At 47.4% G+C, this 26142-nt stretch overlaps 1 protein-coding gene across 2 annotated transcripts in view; it reads right to left on the minus strand.

Annotated features, from left to right (window-relative positions):
* Ccdc93 (coiled-coil domain containing 93) overlaps positions 1 to 26142 on the minus strand; it is a 70746-nt gene that overhangs the window by 29487 nt on the left and 15117 nt on the right. Inside the window, exons 6-11 of one of the 2 annotated variants that reach the window (XM_026779735.1) lie at positions 23992 to 24048; positions 14289 to 14389; positions 9851 to 9887; positions 9369 to 9461; positions 9077 to 9124; positions 8109 to 8195 (exon numbers count right to left, since the gene is read on the minus strand). In XM_026779735.1, coding sequence (XP_026635536.1) covers positions 8109 to 8195; positions 9077 to 9124; positions 9369 to 9461; positions 9851 to 9887; positions 14289 to 14389; positions 23992 to 24048 — 423 coding nt within the window. Of the gene's footprint in view, positions 1 to 8108; positions 8196 to 9076; positions 9128 to 9368; positions 9462 to 9850; positions 9888 to 14288; positions 14390 to 23991; positions 24049 to 26142 lie in introns of both variants that reach the window. The other variant, XM_005348252.2, reaches the window with a different exon arrangement.

Raw genomic sequence — 26142 nt, forward strand, 5'->3', positions numbered from 1 at the left:
TGTTTTCTAATGTGACAGATAGAAACGACACCCATTCTTAGGGGAGACGGCTCTAAATGTCATTTTATGGCATCAGCCTAGTTCAAAATGTTAAATACCCAAGAGAAATAAGAAATGATTACTTTACCTAAAACGCTATCCTTTCAGAATTGAATGAGCCCCCGAAGGTTACCTATGTATTAACCTTCATCCCTGTTTTCTCTTTTTTTCAGGGCTAGAGATCAAACCCCGGACTGCACGTGCTAGGGAAGCGCTCTACCACAGAGCTACATCCCCAGCTCCAAATTTCTTCTGGTTCAGGAAGTATTAGTCCCTTCTTTCTACCACAACAGAGACTCTACGATGAGAAAGGGGACCCCTGCACACCACCTCACATGGGGATCTCAGTTCTCCATAGTGATCTAGGGAACTTCAGTTTCCGGCATCTTGTAAGCCTTCAGTTAAATCAAGGAAAGAGATGTTAAAGTACAGCTCAGTTCCCCTCCTGAAACAAAACTATGAGCGAGGAAGAACACTATGGAATTCTGGGAGGCCAAAATGTAAGTGAATGTGGTAATCTAGGAGGCACATGCCTTCACTGAAGGTGGCTACTTCCCTGAGGTATTTTTCCAAAACCTGGTAATGTCTAGCTTTGATTTTACAGTAGGTTAACAAAGGCCCACGTTAGTCTTGGATTAGTGTAAGAGGAAAATGTATGCAATGAAATGTTGTAAAGACAGACGATCAGCTTCCTGGAGGTCTGCCATCTAAAATCCACGACACTCCCTGAATGCCTACAAAACTGCCGAGTGTGGAGATGCACACCTGCAACCCCAGCACTGAGGAGATGGAGGCGGGAAGATCAGGAGTTCAAAATCATCCTCAGAAACAGTGAGTTGATGCCATCCTATGCTCCACGAGACCCTATCTCAGACAAAACCAGAATTTTCTGCTCGTTAGGACCCTAAAATGGACCAGTGCTGAGGTGTCCCCCAGTGCCTGAGAAGCAAAACTAGATCCTCCCTGGAAGAACAGAGCTGCAAAACCTCAGCCTCCAAGAATTTCCCCAGAAAAATTTCAGTGAAATTCGGTGACTCTGCAGTCAAAACTCAAAAGCAGGCTGGAGAGAGGGCTGAGCGGGCAAGGATACCTGTCACCAAGCCTGACAATAAAACTTCAATACCCGGAACCCACACAACACAAGGAGAACAGACTCCTGTAAGCTGTCCTATTGAGCTCCATGTGAGTGCATACATCCATGCGTGTTCACCGTGGCATGTACACCTACCCCTAACATATACATTTAATTTGAAAACTCCTCACAAGCACTCTGAGAAGTCAGAGCACTGTGACCCTAAGCCAGCAAGAACAGACAAGAAAACCAGGTCTGCTAACACTGAAACACACACACACACACACACACACACACACACACACACACACACACCAGTTCAACTTATGTAGGAGCACCTACAATTCTATACCAGGACGTCAGGATGTCAGTGTCTCTCACTGCCTTGCCTGCAGTCCTCTGGGCACACAACATTGTGGAAGTGATCGTCTGAGGTGTTCCCATGGAATGTGACCATCCACTCTCCCTGATCCATATTCTGCTTCTTTTTAACATTGTGTGTGTGTGTACATGCATGCATGCACATGAGTGGACATATATGCCTGTGTGTGGAGGCCACAGGTTAACTCTGAGTGTCATTCAGGAGCTCTTCACTGTTTTCTCTCACTGGAACCTGGGGTCACTGATCAGAGCAAGCTGTCTGTCTGGCCTGGGAGCCCTGGGGGTCCCCCCAGTTTTTCCTCTCCAGGGTTGAGGTTACAAATGTACCCACCACACTCATCTTTTTATGCGGACTCGGGTCCTTACGCTTGTGTGACTGAGCCATCTCCAGAGGCTCCGAGTTGTCTTTAGAACTAACTGTCTGAGAAGCTCTAATACATAACCCAGAAACAGTGGCCAAGCCATAGAACCAGGGTGGTTAAATAACAAGAAGACAGGAGACACAAGTGGGCAGATAAAGCATTAAGATTTTCCTTCTGGCTCCATCCTATCAGATTTAGTACACAGATGTCCTGAGGGCCTCTGGGTGCCAGGCACCATGTGCTAATTTCATGACAGCAGCCTGCTCCTGTGGGAAATCACCGTCCCCAGTGCACTGCCAACCACAGAATACAACAAACGGCCTGAAGGGAAAATAAATGACCTGAGCCTGTCAAGCAGAGATGAATAGCTCAGGATTTGATACAAAGATATGGGAGACATGGTACGACTGAAACAGTCTGTGGCCAGGCTCCCAGGCGAGACCTTGAGAAAGAAGATGGTAAGCACAGGCAAAGGACATGATGAGTGCCGAGTCCCAAGGACTCCAGAGGGGAGCCAGGCAACACAAGGCTCTCTCTTACATGCTCCAGCAGCAGGGTTGCCGTCACTCACACTCTGGACAGGCGAGTGAACGACAGAACTCCAGAGGCATTCTATCCCAGCCAGTTCACCCCGCCACGTGACCCGAGCAAAATACTGAACATGGGTGACTGCTGAGTGCTCAGCCTTACATGGGACATCGACATCACTCCCTCTGAGAGCTCAGGAGGCAAGAGTACAAGGAACAGAAAGATGGCAAGGAGTGCCGTGAAACTGTCTCCCAGACCAACTCAGATGGCTGTGGCTACTGGCACAAGATCCTCATAAGATCAAGCTGGTCAACTCTCCATCCTGGGGAGGAGAGGAGTTCATGGGGCTTCACCTGGAGACCCAGGGAGCTACTGGCAGTTGATGGGTGCTGGGGGAGGGAGGGCCGCTTTCTTCAGTTGTGCAGCCACTGGAAGGTTCTGCCCATGCTCCTCATCTGTGCTTACCCAAGCAGCCTTAGTTAAACTCAGCAGGAGGGAACACACTTACACAACAGCAAAACACAAAACAAGATAGGAGGGCTTGTTGGGAAGAAGGGTTCAGTGGGAGAGGGATATGAACTAGCAAGATACATTATATACATGTATGGTTTTGTCAAAATGTAAGTATAATTTATTTTATAAATATCTAATGTATGTATGTATATGTGTGACTTGCACCTGCAAACCTGTGCTTAGCCACTGCAGCAATGGGGAAGGATTCTTTCCTTTGTATTTTTGCATGTACCCTTGGACCAACCCCAGGTCTAATCATCTGCTGAGGCAAAGGCGCTCTCAAGACACAGGCAAGTTCCTGACCAGCTGCCAGAACACAGAATCAAAAGGTCAGGAGTAGCAGGCCTTCCAAGAGCGATTAGGGAAAAAACACCTTCTATAAATACACCTCTTGAGAACCTAAAAACACATTTCCACACAGCAATGAGATGACGATGGGGACAGCACCCGGGCTGGGATGCTGTGCATGTGTGCACATGGATGGAGATCAAAAGACAACTTGTGGGAGCCAGTTTTCTCCTTCTCCTTCCACCATGATTATCAGACTTGGTGGCATTGGATAAGCCATCTCTCTGGTACTGAGATGCTATATTTTAAAGATAGCTACATGAGAATGTTATAAAATGCTCTGTTGTGACACGAAAAACCATTAGCTACCCCTTCTATAGCTTCAATGGGCCAAGAAGATGGCTCAGTGGTAAAACGCCCTTGCCATACAAACCCAAAGAGCTGTGTTTGATCCCCACAGCCTAGTTAAAAATGGAAAAAGAAAACCAACTCCACAAAGTTGTCATCTGGCTTTACATGTAGAACATGTACACGTGCCCCCTATCTCTCTCTCATACACACACTAATAATAGTAATAGTAATAATAAAAGTTAAAAAAAGTAAGAAACCTCAGCGCCCAGCAGCCTTGTTGAGCTGCTGTGTGAGCCCAGGCTGTACCAGGTTCCCTTACTTCTGTGGTCCATTCCCAGCACACTTACCCCTTCCCAAAACAGCACCCAAGGCAGCTGGTGACATGGTGAGCTCGCCTGAGGAAGCACGTGTCACTGCAGACTCGGGAGTCAGAACCATGGATGGCACACACAGTTCCACTTCCCCCCAGTGACCTTCCATCTGGCTAAGGAGACAGGTTTTAAAGCAATGGCTCTCAATCTGTGGGTCACCACCCCTTTGGCAAAATTCTATCTCTAAAAATAGTTACATTATGATTCAGAACATTAGCAAAATTATAGTTATGAAGTAGCAATGAAAATAACTTTATGACTGGGATTACCACAACATGAGGAACTGTATTAAAGGTCACAATACTGGGAAGCCAAGAACCACTGCTCTTAAGGCAGATGGTCCTACATTTGAACCAGGAATGTTCTAGAGTTGCACAGGAGTGCAGAAATGACTGAGCCTCCATAACCCACACTTTCTTCATCTGAAAAAGGGATCTAGTGTACACTTCTTTACCCAGCACCAACACTTGTAGTATTCAGTGACTTGTTCAGCTAAACAATGGAGTGTAGTCCATGCGCACATCCACAGACAGGGCTAAGTAAGTACAATGATAGAGGAAGGCCATAAGCAAGAAGAATCAAATCATCCTGGGCCAGTGAGATGCTCATTGGGTAAAGGCACTTGTCACCAGGCCTGACATGAGGGGAGGAGAGATCCAAGTCGAGAAAGTTGCCTTTGGTCTCCACATGTAAGCCGTGGCATGCATCCCCGCCCCTCAAGCACACACAAGCACATAAATTAATAAAGTGTAAAAAGAGAAAGAATTAAATGATCTTTTAGAGTGAAAACAAATGTTGGGCTCGGGGGATGGTTCAGCACTCAGGGACCAGCAAGCCTGTACAACCCAGCACAAACCACAACAAGAGAAGCTCACTTCAAACCATGTAGAATGTGAATGTGGCTCCTGAGGTTGTCATTTGATCTTCACATGTGTGCTGTGCACCTATGTGCACACATCATATACACACGCATAAAAGGAAAGTAGTGAACTAACAGGTTACAAACTACCTACAAAAGAGGGCATCAGACTGTGTTTCCAGAAGACAGATCTACCTACCCCGTCAGACCTACAGATCCCCCGAGGACCCCATCAGGATCCCACAGAGATATCGGCTAAGGCTGACTTAGTTGGCAAGCGGTAGGTGAGCAGCAGCATTAGGGCTGCCTCTTCCTGCTCTTCCAAGACTAACGGGGTCTCTGGAGCACTGCGACCTCATCTCTAGAAACAGCAGTGTTACTCCTGAAATAACCAATACTGGCAGCACCAATCAGAGAGGAAACACCAGAGCCCAGTTTCAAGCCAACCCAGCTGCTGAGACAGGGGACAACGAAGCAGTGGGCTTGAGCTGTGTTTGCAGGCCCTTCCTTCTAACATCGAACACAGAGCAAAGACCCACATACTCAGACTCTTCCCCAAAGCACCCAACACAAACCCGAGCATGGTGAGTCCTTCCCCCTTTCCTTTTCCATTCTTCTCCCTCTCCCCCTATCTATCCTCCCCTCCCCTCACTTGCCTTCTTTCCTTCCTCCCTTAAATGGCCTAACTTAAGGGCTAGCCTCATGCTTCCCTGCTCCTGCATGTCTCCTGTGTACCACAGAGTCTGAGGTGTGACCTTCCTCACCACTAGCAGCAATAAACCCAACACATCTTACCACAACTGGAGGCCAATCTGAAGGCAACCAGTCTTTGGCTGGAGGCACTGACAGAGCAATAAGAAGCAAGCAAACTCAGCAACTGCAGCTTTCATGATGAAACCTGAACCAAAGAGAAGTCTAATAAAACACAGGTTGCTTTGTATTTTAAATTAGATAGAAAAGACGAAAGCAGAGTGCAACTTAAGTGTGTCACAGCGAAACAAAGATATTTGACAAATAGTATTAAGGTAGGTGAATACAAATGGAAAACCAGGACAGATCTATACATTAGAATCACTGAAATCAATGAAGTAGTAATTCCAATATGAGAGTAGATCAGAACTTGAGAGGCAGAGGCAGCAGGCAGATCTCTGTGAGTTCGAGGCCAGCCTGGTCTACAGGAGTTAGTTGAAGGACAGGTCCCAAAGCTACAGAGAAATCCTGTTGAAACCTCCCCACCACCAAAAGAGAGAGAGAGAGAGAGAGAGAGAGAGATATTAAGTTAAGGGCCAGTGAGCTGGTTCAGGAGGTGATGCCTACAGCCAAGTCTGATAACCTGAATTCAGTCCCTAGGACTCACAGTGTGGGAGGAGAGGACCAATTCCCACAAGCAATTTTCAACCTCTGGCCTGCACATGCATGTCCTACACTAACAAACACACATACACACATGCACACAGACATAGACACAGAAACACAGACACAAACACAGACACACACAGATCAGAAACACATCTAGTTGCCTTCCCTGTTAAAGGTTGATAAGGATCATTACAGCAATCTAGGACTGCAACAGACTCAGCCTTGCCACTTAGGAGAACAAAGACAGGAGACCAGGCCACTTCTAGGCACTGACTTAATTCCTCTTTCTACAACTATGCATTGCAGTCTGTTGAGTTTATAGAACCATTACAGTAAGTGGAATGTTTCCTGGCTCAATCTCTGATGACAATCTGATCAGACAGGACCTTTGAGTTCTTGAGAGCCGGACAAGAAAATCCACATTCAGAAGCACACATGTGGATGGATGATGGGGAAAGAAGACAGCCCACCCTAGACATGCTACTATTCACTGTCCTACTAGGAAGCGCCATTGCTTGGAGACCCCATCAGGGTCTAGGGAGGCCTCTTCCTCAAGCACACCCTCTTCACAGTCACTACCGAAGGCTAAGTGCAGAGGGCAGAGAGGAACTATTCCATTACCAAAGGATTTGAGACAAGAGAAACAGAATACCCTGCTCTGGCAGCCCAGGGAGGGATGAGGCCCCAAGACCCATCTGGTGCTTGATTGTAATGCAAACTAGATGTGATCTAGACTCCCCTAGGAAGGGTGTCTCAGTGAGGAACTGGCTAGATTAGCTGCTCCTGTGGGCATGACGGTGAGGGAATTACTTAGTGGGGTTAATCGAGAGGGGAAAGTATGCAGGCAGCAATTCAGGGGCTAGGACTGGGCAGAAGAAAAAGGAGAGAGCGGAACACATTCACGCAGTAGTTGATTGCTGTCTGCTCTTGACTGTGGTGTGACCAGTTGCTTCACACCGCTCCCAGCAATGTGGACGGTAACCCGGAACTGTGAGTCTCTTTTCTTGGGAGCTGCTCTTGTGCAGGATGTTATCAACGCGTCAGGAAATGAAACAAGGGAGACCTTACCCAGGCCATGGCTCAGCCACACCAAACTCCGGCATGTGCAAAATGACTCTTTCACTGGGCTGGCCAGTTGGCTCAACAGGTAAAGGTGCTTACTGCAGGGGCCAGACCTCCCAAGTCCAACCCTGGAACCCCATAAAGGGAGAAAGAGAAAACCTATCCCATAGAGTTGTCCTTTGAGTCCAACATGTATGCTGTGATAATCTGCTTCCCCATACAAACATATTAGTAAATAAAAATTAAAACTATTTAAAAATTATTCAATTCTATATCACTGAAATACAACTGAGGTTTTGTTCTTTATACACACTTTTTAATAAAGTTGAGAAAAACTTTCGCCGATGTAGAGAGAGCCCGCCCTTTGGGGGCGGGACGGCCTTCTTCCTGTCTATAAATTGGGGTGCACAAACGCTGGTAATCCCTTCTTCCTGGCTCCTATTTCTGGGCATCGCGGGAACTTCGGTTGCGTGAGTGTTCCATTTATATTAAAGTTGCTTTTATATTATACCAATTGGCCTGTATTAATTTGATCTGCCTTCACGCCATATCTCCGAAATGGCCAAAAACGCTATTTGTCTGCCCACTTGCCAAGGCACGCCCGTGTTACGAGCAGCCTGGCAGGGAGGGAAAGATGACTGCCTGGTCCGCAGATGCGACATACTAGATGTGATTGCTATTTCAAGACACATTTTTCCCCCTTAATATTTATAGAAAACATGGACCCCCTCCCAACAAAATGAATTTAGCTCATGGGCAAATGCTGGCAGCTGTGCATGGTCAAGCCTGGTGCTGGTGCTTCTGACGAATGTGGTTTATGAATTCAGCCAGACTCCACGGTTACAAAGGGAAGGAGCTAGAATGCAGGAGGGTAAGGCTGTGGGTGTGACCTGAGCCCCACGCTCTGGCAGGCGGCAACCTACCTTTCCTGCATACTCAGACACAATCTGCTTGATCTCAGCGGAGCAGAGACCCACGATCTGACCCACGGAGCTTGCAGTGAGGCGGCTCTGCAATCAAAGGAGGTTTATCCTCAGGGATGCTTGCCCACCATAGAACTGAGTATGGTTACAAAATACACAGCATTGACCCAGGAAAGTGACTTGCGCTTTGACCACTGACTTATCCACAAGACTCAGAACAGAAGTCAGAGCCACTGCTCCATCTCCTGAGTCACTCAGCTGGCTGCATTAGTTTCCTTGGTTCCTGGAAACCCCTGAAGACACCCCTCCATCTCCTGAGTCACATAGTGGCTATGCTAACATCCCCTTACTTGTGTCTTGAATACCCTTACCAAACTTTCTCTTGGGCCCTGGGTATCCCTATCTTCCTCCTCTCCCAGATACCCTTTCTAACTTCCCTTAAAACACTGGTCACCTGGACTAGCTTCCCTGCATGCCCTGGGTACCCTAGGATTCCATCTTCTTCTCCATCCCCATGTCGAGGCCTGGTACTCATAGATGAGAAGTAGAAAAGAAACCATAAGTCCTAAAGTATCTCTTTATTCCCACAGGTCTTTCCTGATCTTCAAATAAACGATCCCATCCAAGGGCACAGCTAGCCCTTCTGTCGGAAAGGCCTTGACCTGTGAGAGGGCTCCCTGGCAACTCAGGATGTCATCTCCTACATAGCTGGTTTCAGAAGAAGATGGGTTCCCATGGTTACGGAGAAGCAGGACTGACCTTGCTCTTCCTTAGAGGCCAGTTAGCCACCTCTGCAGGGATATATCGCCCCAACAGTCGCCTTAAACTCTCCCTCTCTCTATGCCCTAAGGACAAGGCTAGGCATTATAAAAATCTTCCTGCAAAAGCGGCAGGGCTCAGGACTGCTGAAGACAGAGGGCTCTAAAGATGGTGTCCCCTGGCCCGGCCTCCATCCCTCCTAGCCTCACCTCCTCACTGGCCATGGCAGTCATCTTGGTCATCAGTGTCTGAATGCGCTGCTGAAAGAGGAAGAGAGCAGTGGTGAGCGGTCTGACCGTGCCCAGAAGCAGGTGCCCGCCCGGGACTTTGTGGTGGAACCCGAGCTGATGCTTTAATGTGGGCTACTGGTGAGCCTCATAACAGCTCAGAAAAGGGAACTGTGAGGAGAGGAAGGCGGCTGGAGAGGGAGCTGTGGATGGGAGCCCATCTCCTGCCAAGGACCCACACGGGGACCTCAGAGGGCCACCACCCGGCACACACCTCCTCAGCTGCTTGAAGCTCGTCTTCTTCATGAGCATCCGCTTTCTCTGTGGCCGACAGCCCTGCAGCAAGCGTGGTTTTCTTGTCCTCAGCCTAGAAGGGAAGATGAGGAAAAAGCAGAGCACCAGAGGTGGAAACTCAGCAGAAATAAGACAAACGCGCAGAGGCGTAGTCTATGAAAGAAAACCAGCAGGGGCCCAGCCAAAAGAGAACAGGTAATCTAGCGGCTTCAGAGCAGGCTAGGCAGGCATGGCCTGGTGAGCTGCCTGGTGAGCTGCCTGCTGGACTTATCCTTGATCTGTAGCTCTGGGATGCTTCTGTTGGCAGGCTAGAAATACCAAAATGGACAAGCAGGGTACAGAGGTGGCCAGTTCATCTCCAGGGCCCCTGCCTACCTACAGCCTGGTGCTTGATCAGCAGGACCCGTGCTACCCAGCCTACAACTTCTGCCTCCTCCCACCCCCACTCCAGGTCTTCCTTACCTTCTCCGTTTTGCTCTGGCGACTAAATCCGTATCTCCTGTAAGTCGTGAGAAAGAATTCAGAAATCACAGTAAATCCCAACAAGTGTATTTTTTTGACACATGTGCATGTAGAGGCTGGGTAAGCAACACTGGATCTCCTCCCTCGGTCCTTTCTAACTCTTTCTGAGACAGTATCTCTCAATGAACGTGGAGCTTACCAGTGTAGCTCGAACGGTTGGCTGGTGAGACCCTGGGCTCTCCTGCCTCTGCCTGCCCAGCACTGGGTTTACAGGAACATAACCTGACACCTGGCTTTCAACCGACATGGGTGCTGGGAACTGAGCACAGGCCCTCATGACTATGTGGCAAGCATTTTATCAACTGAGCGTTCTCTCCAGTACTTGGTTGGATTCTTCTATGAAAAACGCCAAAGAGGATTTAGGCTACTGAGGGCTGGGAGAAAATATTTCAAATGCCTTACCCAGAAACATAACCCACCAGGCTCTGACTATGGCCGCTCATGTTATCTGCTGCACTAATGCTATAAACAGAAAGCTAGGATAGTAAGTACAGGGAAACCTTTAAGGGCACTCACGGAACTACATCTCAGAACCACACTGCGAGCTGAAAACCTTAAAACATCCCTGCAAACAATGTATTTCCTAAGTCCAAATCAGACTCTAACATTACTGCAATGACTTGAAATCACACCTGTGTTTTACTTTCAAACACAACCCAAACATAATGTCAGCAATGTGTACTCACTTCAAAAACCTTAAATTTAAAAGGCGCACAGACACATTCCAGCTTAAATTAGTTTATTTTTTTTGCATAAAACAAACAAAACTATGATTTTTTTTTTTAAAAAAAGCAAATACAACACAAAAACAACTCACCCAAAAACAGAAGGTATAGTGCAAACATCAAGGTTCAGATTTTAGTTTGGAAAGGAATAAAATCGCATGCGAGCATTTAAGAAAAAACAGATGAAGGCTTTCCTCTGCCCATACTCGGGACACTCCTGGTCTGGGGTCAGTGGCAGCCCTCAGCACTTGCTGGTGTAGGGTCTGCAGCCTCACCTCTCCTGCTCGTCCACCACCCCTAGCACGATGCAGGTCTCCCTTGTTGCCTCCCCATTGTTTCCTCACATCTTCCTCCTCCAAGGCCCTGCTCAGCCTCATGCAAGCAGCTCTAGCTCCATCTACTGTCCACACAGAGCGTTACACAGCGCGACAACATCTCTTCCCTCACCTGCTCTCTGCTCTAAAATATGTCCGCTAAGTTTCCGTGTGTGCAGTACATGCATACAGCACCAAGACCTGTCCATCTAGGCCGACACAGGCCCCTACTATGGCAGCTATGACCAATCACAGGAGCGCAAGCCTGTACCCTTCTCCTGGCGGATGTTGCTGCTTTTACAGTTTGAAGTTTTAACGTTGGTTGAATGAAAAAGTACAAACGAAAAAAAATGCAGAAAGTACAATGTCATAACATTGCCTAACTTTGCCATAGGTTGTCACAGAACTGGAAACACTGTTGGGGAGTGGATTTAATCTAAGGCTGAACTTTGGGCCTGCACACCATTCTGTAAACATTATGTCAACCTCTGCAGCCTAATCAGTATTGCCAAGTTAACAGGATAAGGCTACCTCGGAGTTAAATAAGGCAGAAGGACGACAATTTCAGGGTTGCGGAAAGTTGGAATGTTGTAGATAGAACCACACTGTCCTGGGGCTAGCCTTAACCCTCCCATCCACTGCCCACCTCTAATCTGATACAACCATTGGGATGACTTTAGCACACCTCCAGTTTCCACTAACCCCGCAGCTAAGGATGCCACCAGACAGCACCTTTGTCCCACAGCACACATCTGCTCATGCAGTTGAAAAAAAATGTCTTTAGTCCTGTAGTTTCATGTAGGAATTTGCAAATTTGGGCAATCTGATCCATTCCTGGGTTCGGTAACTAACAGTTGATTCAAAAATAAAGTACTTAAAAAAAAAATAAAGAATTCACCAACCAAAAGGCTGAGTCATCCGATAACATCCACGGCCTATAGTCATGAGTTCTCCATGTGTCTATAACCCCTGTGCCACCTAATGTCTCCACAGATGTGTGTGTGTGTGTGTGCGCGCCTTGATTCATGACTTTCTTTGTTTTGTTACTATAAAAGCTTCATGAAGCTTCTTTCATATTGTAATAGGGAATTTGGGGTAACTTAAATCTGTGATTCAAGCCAGGGTCACCCCCCTTTGGCTCCAGAAGAGAACTATCTTTTATTCCCTGGGGGGGTGAAAGCTAGTTTTCTGTGTCAACCTCTGAATCTGGGTGACTCAGTTCAACAGTCCAGCCTGGGAAGCTCCCATCTACTCCACACACAGAGGGGCTACATCAGGGTTTTACTAGACTCCTTTATTTTTTGAGAGTGCGTGCATGTGTGTCTGTCTGTCTGTCCACCTTCCTTTTATGACAGGTTCTTTCATTGGTCTGGACGCATCCATTAGACTAGGCTGGCCACAGCGAGCCCGGGGATGTTTCTACTGCTGCCTGTCTAGCCCTGAAAGTACAAGGGATGCTACCATGTGCAGCTCTTTACTGTGGTCCTGGGAGCTGAAGTGTAGTCCTCACAACGGTAAAGCGAGCGCTTTCTTTAACGAGCCATCTTTCCAGGCTTTAACTAATCATTTTTAACAAGGGGCTGTGTAGTTTAATTTTGTACAGTTCCTGCCCCCTCTCAAAATTATGTCCCTTGTCTGAACAGCCCCTGAACTGAAAAACACATTCAATTCCCAGCAGCAAATGATGAGTTGGGAGAATGGCCACCACACAGGACTGGGACCAGAGTGAACCCAGTGGCTTTTGAAACACACGAGTTTCAACTGTGGGAAGGAAAGAGACTTGACCTCAGACTACCACCTCAAAACAAGCAAATAAACAAAACCAAACAGCACAGCATGAGAGACAGGCGAGATGGCTCAGTGGGTAAAGGCGCTTGTCATGCAAGCCTGAAGACCCGAGTTCAACTCCTAGAGTCCACATAGAGGTGGAAGGCGCTTGTCATGTCCACATAGAGGTAGAAGGTGAGAGCTGACTCCTGTAAGCTGTTCCCTGCCCCCCTCCCCCCATAATAACAGTAACAATAAGCACAGCCTTCCCTTGAAAAGCTGGAACAGTAAGTCTCATTTCCTCTTGTTTACCACTGTTTCCCAGAGGAGGGGGCCATGAGACACTCAGGGAGATGCCCATGAGAAAGAGTTAGTGTCAGCCACACAACAAGGCAGGCACACTCTGCCACACACAGGCAGGAAGCACAGGGCACATACTCACATCAAGGGATTGGTCACCCTGGGTAGAGAATGTAGGTCATAAGGGAAGGTTAACATCCAGTGCTGAGCAAAGTATTCAAAGGGAAGCCTGTTCTTGCTTGTTTTTAAAAGTGAGGATGTAAAAGTAAAACCCTTTCTGAAGAACAAAATAATTTTAAGACGTAATAAAGCTTATTATTAAAGTTTTCCTTTTTCTAGTCAGAGCAATCTTTGCCCCAAACCAAGAGGATTTCTGTAGGGCCCAAGGGGACCACTGCAGGTGCTCTGTGGACTGTTTAAAAGCAGGGCCAGGAAACGCATGCGAGCCCTGCTCTCAGCGCCACCAATTCCCCAAGGAGGCCAGAGCCCATGAACAACAACATCCGTTTTCAGAGAACTAGAAAGGCCAGGCACAGAAAACTTCAACCTGAAAGTCACAGCTGTGTGTGTGTGTGTGTGTGTGTGTGTGTGTGTGTGTGTGTGTGTGTGTGTGTGTGTACTACATAGCCTCGGCTAGTCTGAAACCCACTCTGTAGATCAGGCTGGCCTCACTGAGACCTGCCTGCCTCGGCCTCCCGAGTGCTCAGACTATCAGCATGCCTCACCGTTTCAGCAGCAGCTGTCCAATTTTAACTGAGAAGAAAGGAATTCGTAGCTTGCTGGCTTTCCCTTCCTCCCTCCCTCTCTTCCTTCCTCCTTTAGTCCGATTCTCCTTCCCTTCCTCTCCCCGTCCCTCCTCCCTTCCTGAAGGACAGACTTTGCTAAGAAAGCAAAGGTGTCCCGGGAAAGGAGAGAACCAGTGAGCTGGCACAGAAACTCAGAAGGCCTTTATGTTTGCTTTGTTTGTTAGTCCAGGGAAGAAGCTGGAGAACAACCTTGCTCCTCAGGACATGGGCCACCCTGGTTTTCAAGGCAGGGTCTCCCATTGGCTTGGAGCTCACCCAGTAGTCTTAGTTCAGGCTGGCCGGCCAGGGAGCCCCAGGATCTTCCTGTCTCTACCTCCTCAGCAGTGGGGTAACAAGTGTGGTTCTGGGGACTAGACTCAGTTCCTCCTGCTGCAAGGCAAGCACTTCTGACTATGTGACAATCCGGCCCCAGCCTGACTCGGAAACAGTGTCATGAAACAGGTGTGGAACAGCACCCTCTCCATACCTGCCGTACTCCAAAAGCGTGGAGTGGACTCGGGACTCCTCGTCCAGCAGCTCCTCCGCTCCCTGCTGCCGTCTGTACTTGCGACGGGGCTTGTAGGTGTCCTGAGGAGACGAGAAAGGCAAGGCATGGAGCGTGAGAGGCTCCCAGGACTGTGGCTGGTGCCTCCAGTCACTCGGGAAGTAGACCTTTAATACAGAATGGTTGGCTCACATCAGGGGCCACAGACACAGAGACTCTAGGTCAGGCTGGCCTGCGAGCCTGTCTGGGGGACTGGCTGGCTTGCTTTAATCCATGTGGGTAGACTGAGCCTCCAGGTGGGCATCACCATTCCCTGGGTGGAACCTTAGACTGCATAAGAGAGAGAAAGCAGGCCGAGCACGACGTGTCTGGGCACTCATCCTCTCTGCTCCTGACTGTGCCGTGACTGCCTGCCTTCAGTTCCTGCCTTGAGTGCCCCGCAATAATGGACTGTAACCTGGAAGTTCAAGCCAAAGAAACCCTTTCTCTCCTAATTTTTTTTTTTTTTTTTTTTTTTTTTTTTTTTTTTTTTTTTTTTTTTGGTCAGGCTGTCTTTATCACAGCAACAGAAAGGGAACTAGAGCACAACGCTTAGGAAAGCTCAGGAGAGAAGCTAAGCTGGGGCTGCCTCCACCCCTGCGAGCAGACCACAAGCCTCCCTGCCAGGGCGGAAGTTCTCTGACGAGACCAGCCTTTGCACTATTTGTGTTCTTCTTTTCTTTCTTTCTCTCCTTCCTTCCTTTTGTAGCTGAGGATGGCCTGGAACTTCTGATCCTCCTGCCTCCAGCTGCAGAACGCAGTCACAGACTCACGTACTGCCTGCCACATCTGCCTTTTGCACTTGGGAGTGGAGGGACCAAGCTCAGGTCATTTTAGCAGTGTTTCCTTAATTCCATATTTTATACTGTGACTGTTTTAATTGCCAATGCCACGCAATCTAGAGTCACCTGAGAAGAGACTCTCATAAAGAACTGTCTAGATCAGGTCGGCCTGTGGTCACGGCCAGGAGGAATGTTCTTTAAAACCTCAGTCCAGCTGAGCACCACTGCATGAGCAGAAAAGGCTGTTGAGGACCAAGGGCACATGATCTCAATCTGTGGTCTGGCAGTGCCTGTGGCTTTTAAGGTCCTGCCTTGACTTCTGTAATGACTGATTGCAACCTGGAGTGGCGCCCTCAAATAAACTAAAATAAACTAACTCCCTCTCGCCTTCCGCTAGGGTGCTTTATTGTGACAACAGAAAGGAAACTACAGCATGCAGCTTACTTCTTAAGCAAGGAACAACAAAACAAGCAAACATAGAAACAAAACACCTCATTCTGTTAATGTCGCCAAGTATATTCATATTACAGCTTATGTTTAACCTTAAAAATTTTTTTTGGTGCAGTGAAAGGAAGGAAGCCATATTACTTTGAATAGAAAACAAAGGATCCCAGCACTATTCACTGGAAAGTCTAGACTTCTGAACTATGGAGCCCCCCCCCGCCCCCCGGCACACACACAGGCACTGGACTCCACAGAACGCATCTATGTCAGGAGCCATTTCAGGCTTCTCCTTTCTCACAGGGCCTTGAAGTAAAAACTCTTGAGACAGAAAACTTGAAGTTAACCAGAACATTACATGCTAACCTTGGAGACTCAAGCTCTGGAAAACACCACAGAGTGTCTTTATTGCTTGCTGCTTATCACTAACAGCAGGTGTTCTAGCCACTGACCATGCAACTGCCCTGCTTAGCTGCCCAGCTGCCGAATCCCTTCCCCAGTTCCCCCTGCCCGAGTTCCTCACTGAGGAGTATTTAAGACTAAAGCTTGCTTCAATAAAGGAAGACCTGCTCGGTCTTCTTTCCCTTTCTCTCCCATGTTCTTTCAGGTAGTACCCCTTCAGACCCTGTAATAACTGGACCTGCTGGTCTCTTCAGTCTTCTTGTTTGATGATCTTGCTTCCTGCCTTCACCACTTTGTTTTATCCAAATTCCTGCCTATTCTTATTCTAGCACCAGCCTGTTAAGATCCTTATGCAAACTCTTTGTTTTTTTACAATTATACTAAATTTCTGGATGACTTTAGAAGAGCAATATCTTAGGGCTGAAGTGATGGCTCAGCAGTTAAGAGCACTGGCTGCTCTTCTAGAGGACCTGTGTTCAATTCCCAGCACCCACCTGGCAGTTTATAACTGTAACTCCAGTTCCAGGGGATCTGACACCCTCACACAGACATGCATGCGGTAAAACACCAATGCACAGAAGGTAAGAATAAAAAAGAGCAGTGTCTTTATCATGCTGCCTTGTTGTGAAATAAAGGGCTTATGTCTCCTCTGTACTTCTCAACACGGCTTTCCATGGGAACAGGCACTGAATGGCTGACCTTCCACAGTGCCAGCCACAAACCAGAACACCATCAGACCTGTGCACACACCAAACGTCCTAAAGGTCTCTACAGTGAAGGAGACTTCAATTCTTTCAGGATCTAGCACTGAAAATGTAAAATGGTTGTTGTGGTTTGAATGTAAACTGTCCCCGACAAGTGTGAGGGTTTGAACACTCGGGCCCAGCTGAGCTGTTTGGGAAGATTATGGGACCTTCAGGAGGCGCAGCCTTGATGGAAGAAGTATGTGATGGGGTGCATCTGAGCGTAACCCTACTTCCTGTTCTCTCTCTGCTTTGTGTGTGGATGAAATAGGACCAATCTGTTTCCTGGCTGCTGTGACTTCCCCACCATGATGGACTCCATCTCTTTGCAACTGTAAACCAAAATAAACCCTTATATGTCAAAGTTTCTTTCTGTTCAGAGATTTTGTCACAGGGACAAACCCTCTAGTGGGCCACACCTGTAAACAAAGGTGTTCTTAAACTTAACTAACTAAAAGCTGAAGAAGACAAAAATGCCCTGTAATTTTTTGCTGACTTTAAAAATTACTAGAGTTTTTTTTTTTTTTTTTATTTCCCCCCTTTTAGGATTAAGGCTGGCTTCAAACTCCCTGTCTTAAGAAATTCTCTTGCTCCAGCCTCCAGAGCAGTGGGACTACAGGTACATGCCTGGCTCGAGCTGTCTTAGCTGTAAACATACAGTATGGTAACTAGAGAGCTATTTTATATGGCATACCTTCTGGTTGAATGTGCACATATATGCACATGTGCATATATATCTATACGGCATCTATCTTGAACAAGATTGTGGGACGATGTGTGCGCATGTGTGTGAACATGACAATATGTGTGAACGTGAACAGAACATGTTCAATAACCACTAGTCTCCTCCTCCTGCTGGCCTGATTTGTCATTTTACGCCAATAAATGTCCTTCCTGACTGCTGAGATGGCGGTCAGCAGTCGTTCAGGAACATTACCTGGGGCTCTGTGTGTGGACGGGTGGACACTGCGCCAGTACATGATTGTCCCTAGCCAACCCCAAGATCAGCACTTGGACAGCCCCTTTAAATTAGCACTTGACTCCAGTTAGAACTGTTCCCTTGAGATAATCTAGCTTACCGGGCTTCAGTTTATGTTTCTTTATGAAAAGTTCTGAGTGTCTGTCACACACACATAACCTCAACTTTTATTCACTGTGTGTGTGCTCATGCTTGCGCATGTAGAGGTCAGAGGTTAACTTGAGGGAGTCGGTTCTCTCTATAGGGCTGGAACTCAGGTTTGGCAGCAAGACCCTTTACCCACTAAGCCATCACCGACCCATCTCAGTTTTTGCAGAAAATATCCAGCCTGATGCTTGAGGGCTGTTCTCCTAAGGTTCTGCCACAAATACCCCCTAGTTTGCCCCAGTGTCCACACAAATATCAAACTACAAATAACACCAACCAGACTTATACAGAAATGAAAACCAGAACAAACCCGACACAGTGACTGCATATAATTTAATTTCTGCCACGTTCTCCTGTTATAATAGCACTGCATAATTAAGCTTACCTGCTATTCTCCTCAGTTACCACTGAGAGAGCCAATGACTCAAGACAGGAAATTGGATTCCGCTAAAGAAAAGACTTCAAAACAATAGCACAGGCAAACCCAGAGCCAAGGGACAGCTTGCTCTGTAAAGTGACAGCAGGCTGATGGCTTTACATGCATCTCACCTTTGACACCACTAGGAGGCAGAGGCAGAGTATACAGTATTATTTTCAATTTAATACTAAAGAAGCAGGGACTGGAGATGCAGCTCAGTTGCTAGAGTGCCTGCCTGGCACTCGCGAAGCCCTGAGTTCTATCCTCAGAACTTCATGAATGGACTGCGGGAGCACATGCCTATAACTGAGTTGCCCAGGGCAGAGGAAGTGAATCAGAAGTTCAGTGTTGAACCTTATAGAGGAGAAAGTGGGAAGTACACTTGAACGCATTGGCACAGGAGACCACTTCCTGAATAGAACCCCAGCAGCACAGACACCGAGGGAAACAATTAACTTTCTGAAACTGAAAAGCTTTTGTAAAGCAAAGAACATGGTCAACAAGAAAAAACGACAGCCTAACCTCACAACAGATGGAGGTCTGATCTCCAAAATATATAAAGAACTCAAGAAATTGGTCACCAAAAGAACACATAATCCAATAAAAAAAAATGGAGTACAGACCTAAACAGAGAACTCTCAACAGGGGAATTTAAAATGGCTGAAAGACACTTAAGGAAATGTTCAACATCCTTAGTCATCAGAGAAATGCAAATCAAAACAACTCTGAGATTCCATCTTACACCTGTAAGAATGGCCAAGATCAAAAACACCGATGACAACTTATGCTGGAGAGGTTATGGGGTAAGGGGAACACTCCTGCATTGCTGGTGGAAGTGCAAGCTGGTACAACCCCTTTGGATGTCAGTGTGGCAATTTCTCAGAAAATTAGGAAACAACCTTCGTCAAGACCCAGCAATATCACTATGGGTATATACCAAAAGGATGCTCAATCATGCCACAAGGGCATGTGCTCAACTGTGTTCATAGCAGCTTTGTTTGTCACAGCCAGAACCTGGAAACAACCTAAATGCCCCTCAACTGAAGAATGGATAAGGAAAATGTGGTACATTTACACAATGGAGTACTACACAGCAGAAAAAATAACGACATCTTGAAATTTGCAGGAAAATGGATAGAGCTAGAAAACATTATTTTGAGTGAGGTAACCCAGACCCAGAAAGACAATTATCACATGTACTCACTCATAGGTGGTTTTTAGACATAAAGCAAAGAAAACCAGTCTACACAATCCCAGAGAACTTAGACAACAATGAGGGCACCAAGAAAGACTTACATAGATCTAATCTACATGGGAAGTAGAAAAAACCCAATATTTCCTGAGTAAATTGGGAGCTTGGGGACCTTGGGGGAAGGTTGAAGGGGAGAGGGAGAGGCAGGGAAGGGAGCAGAGAAAAATGTAGAGCTCAATAAAAATCAATAATAATAATAATAAAGATGTTTAGTGTCATCCTCAGTTACATAGTGATGCCAAGGGCAGTTCGGGGCGGGGGAACACGAGATCCTATCTCAGTGAAAAAACAGAACAAAACAAACCCATAAATGAAATAATTTGTTTAAGATTCTAGGATAGTATTGGGCCTTGGATAGGTTCTCCAGGACACCATTAGGAAAACATTAACCTAGGTTAGCATTGGGCCTGGGTTGGCATTAGCCTAAGACAGAATTAGCCTACAATAACGTTAGGATTAGTACAGCATTAGTCTAGGACAGCACTAGCCCCCAGGCATTAGGGCTTCTAATCTCAAGGCTTTTCTATTAACTGGCACGTGCTAGTCACTCGAGCGCCCACAGGCCGCCTCCCCAGCTGATCTTCTCACAAGACTTAGTGTACATGCCTACTCTAAAGAGCTACTGCTAAATCCATCTTCCGAGAGAAAGGCATCTTCTCCCGTCTCTGCCACTAATGGCCTCTGTGACGGCAAGAGAGGCAGTTCCCTTCAACAGGCCTCAGACAGGTTCCCAGCTGCAGAGTGAGGTGAACTAGGTTTATAGGATATGCCTGTGTCCCATTCACTGTTAACATGATTGTGTCAATCCAAGTCTGACAGCAACAAACAATACTGTCTGACATATGACTATGTTCACTTTTAAAAAGTTACACAGAGCCAGCCACGGCGTTCAGGGGGGTAAAAGTCATTACCACTGAGCCTTAAGACTGTGGTCTAGTCGCTGGGACCCACATGGTGGAAGGAGCACCCCACTGCACGTGGGTACCCACACATATATACATATACCATAAAGAAAGCAAAACATTTTTTTAAAGTTTATACAGAATCAACTTACTCTTTTTTCTTTCTGTACATGTGTGTTTCGGGTGCTCATGACTGTGGAGGCTCCAGGGCAGTCCTGGGAGTTCCCCTCTGTCACTTCCTACCTTGTTTGGTTGTTGTTTTAAATGACATTTTATTTGTTTGTTTATTTAGCATGTGTGCAAATGCCTGGATGCACCCAGATGCAGGCATATGCCACAACCTGGAGGTGGAGGTCAAAGACAACTGGTGGGGGGTTGTATGAGACAGGGTCTCGCACTTTTACCAAAATGCACAGCAAGGCTGTCTTCCAGCAGTGCCAGGGTCCTCCTGTCCTTGCCCCTGCCAACTGGATGTCAAGCTCATGTCACCACACCTGTCTTTCCATGTGGGCTCTAGAGAGCACTTCCCATTGAGTCATTTCTCCTGCCAGACTGTTTTGCTATAAACACCTGCCAGGCCAGCACTGGCTTCTCTATAGCTCTGCCCACCGTTCTAGTTTTCTGTTAGAGACAAACCTGCAGAGTCTACACTTTTATTACACTATTTATCTTGTGTGCATGGCTGGGGAGGGAACATACATGTGCCATGGTGCACATGAAGAGGTCAGAGGACAAACTGTGGGGGTCAGTTCTCTCCTTCCACCACGGATTCAGGGTATGGGACTCTAGTTCGGGTGGTTAGCTTAGTGTCCTTATCACAGAGCCATCTCACTGGTCCCGAGTTTAAACAACCTGCCCGTGGCTAACAAGGCATTAAGAGATAGAGACAAAATGATACCGAATGGGACTCTTTAGGTACTTCTCCCCCTCACTCTGATCATCTCTCCTTGCAGGCTCTGACATTTTGCCTTGGCAAGTGATAAGGACAGGTAAGAAAAGTTAAGGTGACCCTTGAAACAAAGATGGCAGCTTTCCTCGCAGGGATGGTTACAGCTGCTTCCATCTGTCACAGAGACACCCCTAGGCTCACATCTGAAATGGCAGGGCAGGGAGATCACCACTGAATGTCAAACCTGTGAGCGCTGCCCTTACAATTGCCAGGGACAACTTCTTCACTGGAATCCAGAGACATAAAGCATCACAACCAATCCTGGGTTCTACATTCAAAGGCTCCAGTGGGTCACAACACACCCAGCTCGAGGGAAGCTGCCTCCGCTGACCTTAAATCACTCATTCCCACAGCCCTAACAACTGTTCTAGTGTCCTTCCTGTTGCTGGAATGGAATACGCTGACAAAAAGCGCTTAGGAGAGGGAGGAGTTGTAGCTCATAATTCTAGGTTACAGCAGGGAAGTCAAGGCAGGCGTGGGACAGCTGGTCACACCACATCCACTGTCAGAGAGAAATGCATGCTGCTCCTCGCTTGCTTGCTGGTCCTCAGCTCGATTTCTCCAGGCTTCCATAGTCCAGAAACCCATCTACAGAATGGCGTCGCTCACAGCGGGCTGGGTCTTCCCACAGCAATTAACAATGAAGACGGCTTCCCCATAGGCCAACCTGTTCTAGACAACCCTCCATCGAGATTGTCTTCCTAGGCAATTCTAGATTGGGTCAAGCTGACCATCACAGCATCTCTAACAGACACAGTGTAGGGGCTATGGGTAAACCATTTCCCAGCCTCCAGGGCACCACAGGTGCTCACAAACTATCCCTCAAGCAAACAGCTGTAACTCACTTACGACCACTCTACTTATACTTTTTCACATTGAAACAGCAAACAAATCAAATCCTAATACTAAACAAATCAAATACTAAGTGATGGAGATGCTGAGACAGAAAGACAGCTCAAACAAAGCCTCTGGATACTAAGTGACAGAGATGCTGAGACAGAAAGACAGACAGCTCAAAGCCTCTGGATACTAAGTGACAGAGACGCTGAGACAGACGGACAGACAGACAAACAGATCAAAGTCCCTGGATACTAAGTGACAGAGATGCTGAGACACACAAACAAATCAAAGCCCCTGGATACTAAGTGATGGAGTGCTGACAGACAGACAGGCAGGCAGGCAGGCAGGCAGGCAGGCAGGCAGGCAGGCAGGCAGATGGTACTCATTTGTACATGCTCTTCCAGACACAGCCCTAACCTCATCCCATGTCCATCTTCTCCATGAGCAGAGCTCTCCTAAGGAAAATACCTTCCTCTCATGGATCCAGAACAGGTGCTACCTCCAGGCTCCATGAGTCTGTACCAAACTGTAACTAAGTTGGGTATGGTGGTGCACACCTGTGATCCTGGCACTTGGAAAGTTGAAGCAGTAAGACCACCTCAATGTCAAGGAAATCAAGGCGTCCACAGTAAAACCCTGACTTAAAAACAAAACGTGACGTGTTCTTTTCAGTGCCATCATTTTGGGGCAACATAGGTTTAAGTCCAGGACTGTTTTTCTGAAAAGATTCCCTAGTAAGTTCACAAAGCTGAAGAAGCCAAACAAACTCAGCTTCTAAATTTACAACACAACCCTCTGTCATCTTCACCAAACACACATTTGATATTAAGCAGGATGAATTATTATTATTGTTTTTTTGAGACTGGATTTCTCTGTGTAATAGCACTGACTGTCCTGGAATTCACTTTGAAGACCAGGCTGGCCTTGACATCACTGAGCTCTACCTGCCTCTGCCTCTGGGATTAAAGGTGTGTGCCACTACCATCCAGCTTAATTTGAAAATGTTTCTTCTTAGCTCTTCTACAGAGAGACAGACAGTGGCAACAGGAGAATCACCAGAAACTCTTGGGGCCTGTTGTAAACAGCCAAAAACCAACAAAAATACCCTGCCTTAAACAAGGTGAGAGGTGGGAACTAACACCCATGCTCATCCTCTGACCCACGGTCGAATCCCTGCAAATGAGATCGAGCAGAATGCTGGACGTGCTACAACACAATGACACCACAAATCAGATGCGCAGTGCACTGGACGCTGCTTCTAGAAGACAGACTGCGCACCGGGCGTAGAGGCTCTATTCATTCCACCTCCAGGCCAGAGGCTTTAGTCTCCCACTCTGGCTCGGAGCATCTTCACAAAGCTCCCACCCCCACTGGAAGTGGGTCATGTGTAAGACTCCAGGGATCAAAATGTACCACATATGGTGACTTTCCTGTGTAAGCTCAAAGCGACTTTGTCTTCCCAAAGCCATCGTGGGAAGGGGCGGGGCAGGGAGGGGGCGGGGCAGGGAGGCCCACTCACCACCTCCAGTTCATCGTCTGTCCTCTAGAGCTGTTGTTACTTCTGCCACTGGTGTAAGGAGGCTGTGCACTCCAGCTGTTCTCCCTTAAAACTGGAACTAAGGACTTGGAGCATGCCAGTGGGTGCCTGTGTCCCGGTGTGAGTGTGTAAAGCTGGCAGGGACACTAACACACATCCTTAGCTGTCAGCTCCTGAGTGACGTGTGACTTCTACAGGGGATATTTGGAGGCCATGCAGTGCTGGGACAGAGGCACACGGGCAAGGGGACTTACTGAGAGGTCAACAACGGTCTTGATGGCCTTGTCTTTTCTCTTTACGAAGTCATCATCCTGCAAGAGAGAACACAGGCATTCAACCAGCTCTATTAAGGACCAAACACACTGGACACACAAATCTCCCTTATCAAACAACTGCCTATCACTGCCAGGCATGAATTAGTACAGAATCGCTTTTCATAGTGTGTGTCTATGTCTTTGTGTGTCCATGCATGAGCAGGTGCATAGGTGCATGCATGCATGGTGGGGAGGGAGGGGAGAAGAAGCCAAAGCTGCTCTTCCTCAGGTGCTGTCCACCCTTTGTTTGGAGAGAGTCTCTCACTGTCCTAAGCTGACCTAGTAACCTAAGCTGGGTAGCCTGGGAGCCCTAGGGACCTGCCTGCCTCAACATCCCCAGGGCTGGTATTACAACCTACCTTTTAAAATGTTTATTCAGGAATTAAATTCAGTACCTCCTGCTTCCAAGGAGCTATCTCCCCAGCCCTCAATTTTCTTATACATGGTAATATATCTCTCCTGGGAAAAAGCTAGGGCCACTGCAAATAACACCCACAGAGCCTTTTACAGTAAGAGAGAGACAGGCCATGGAGCGCAGTGACTCAGACAAACACCCGCAAGCCCAGTCCTTAAAAGCACTAAACGTTCCAGCAAGAACCTAAATTCTAAGCCTCAGTTCTTTCATCTGCAAAAGAACAGCATCAGCGCCTACAGGATGGAGCAGTGGTTGGGATGAAGATGGAAGAGAGTGATGTGCTGGAGCATTTGACGGTGCTTAGTGATCTCACTGCCGCAAGCACTATAAACTGTGCCTACAGGAAATGTGCTACACACGCAGTCTCCTAAAAAGCTTTTTTCAAAAACAGAATTGTGGGCCAAGGAGGTGGTTCAGGCAGTAAAGCACTCGCCCCAGAGTCATAGAATTGGCTACACCCCAGCACCCACATAAAAAGCAAAGTGGCTCTATTTATAAGCACGGCACTGGGAGGATCAGCCAGTGTAGATGAGTCTATAACCTCTAGGCTCAGGGGAGACCTGCCTCAAAAATAAGAGAGAAAAAAAGAGAGATGGGGAGTGACTGAGGGAGGTACCTGATGTCAATCTGCGGTCTCTATACATGTACATGAACATGACCATGTGTATAATACATGCAAGCTTTTGCAATTTAGTAAAAGTTCTGAGTCAAATACTAAACTTGAGAACAACAGAGCTGTAGAGATTTATCCTCAACGCCATCTCTGGATGGCAGTTGTAATGAAGCACAAGACTGTTCCAGGGTGCCAAGTGGAGGGTGGGGTGCAGGAGAACCTACCCACACCACACCCCAGCACTCTCAGGGCACACTCACACCAGCAAGGAGGGAAGAGCACACACAAGCTTGGTCAGGGATGCTACTTCTGCAGTGGGCAGTTAATACCGAGAATTCTGACTGGCCAAATTGCTAAAAAATACATGCTTGCTGCGTATTCAGCCCTAAGGGAGACATGTGTGTCAGCTGCTGCACGGCGCAGGGGACAACACAGGAGAGAATGCAGAAAGAATACAAGAGCTGGAGGATGTGGAGGAGAGCTGCAGAATACGCCACGCAGCTGCTGCACCCACAAAGTCACTGCATCTGTGAACACCTGCACAAGAGCAGTCAATATCCTGGCAGGCAAGCAGCACTAACTAACCAGGTGGGTAACAGAAAGTAAGGGAGGAGGGCGTGGTAAGGGCTGGTGTTAGAGTCTGTCCGGGGTGGGCTGGAAGGAGCTGGAAGTAGACAGGATCAAGATACTTTATACATGTGTAAAATTAAAGATTAGAAGGGAAAATCCTAGCAAGCTGGAGCTATGGCTCAGTGGGTTACGAGCTCTCACTGCTGTCAGGGGACACGAATCAGCTTCCTAAGTATGTGTGTCACGTGGTTCACAACTTCCTAGAACTCTAGATCCAGGAACATGACTTCTTTAGCTTCCTCAGGCACTTGTACTCATGTAAGCACGCACACACACACACACACACACACACACACACACACACACACACACACACTACAAATAAGAAAAATTATTCATGCATGCAGTGCTCATATAAGCACACACACACACACACACACACACACAGAGAGAGAGAGAGAGAGAGAGAGAGAGAGAGAGAGAGAGAGAGAGA

The sequence above is a fragment of the Microtus ochrogaster genome, chromosome 6 (assembly GCF_000317375.1).
Source record: "Microtus ochrogaster isolate Prairie Vole_2 chromosome 6, MicOch1.0, whole genome shotgun sequence".
In the NCBI taxonomy this organism is placed as follows: Eukaryota; Metazoa; Chordata; class Mammalia; order Rodentia; family Cricetidae; genus Microtus; species Microtus ochrogaster.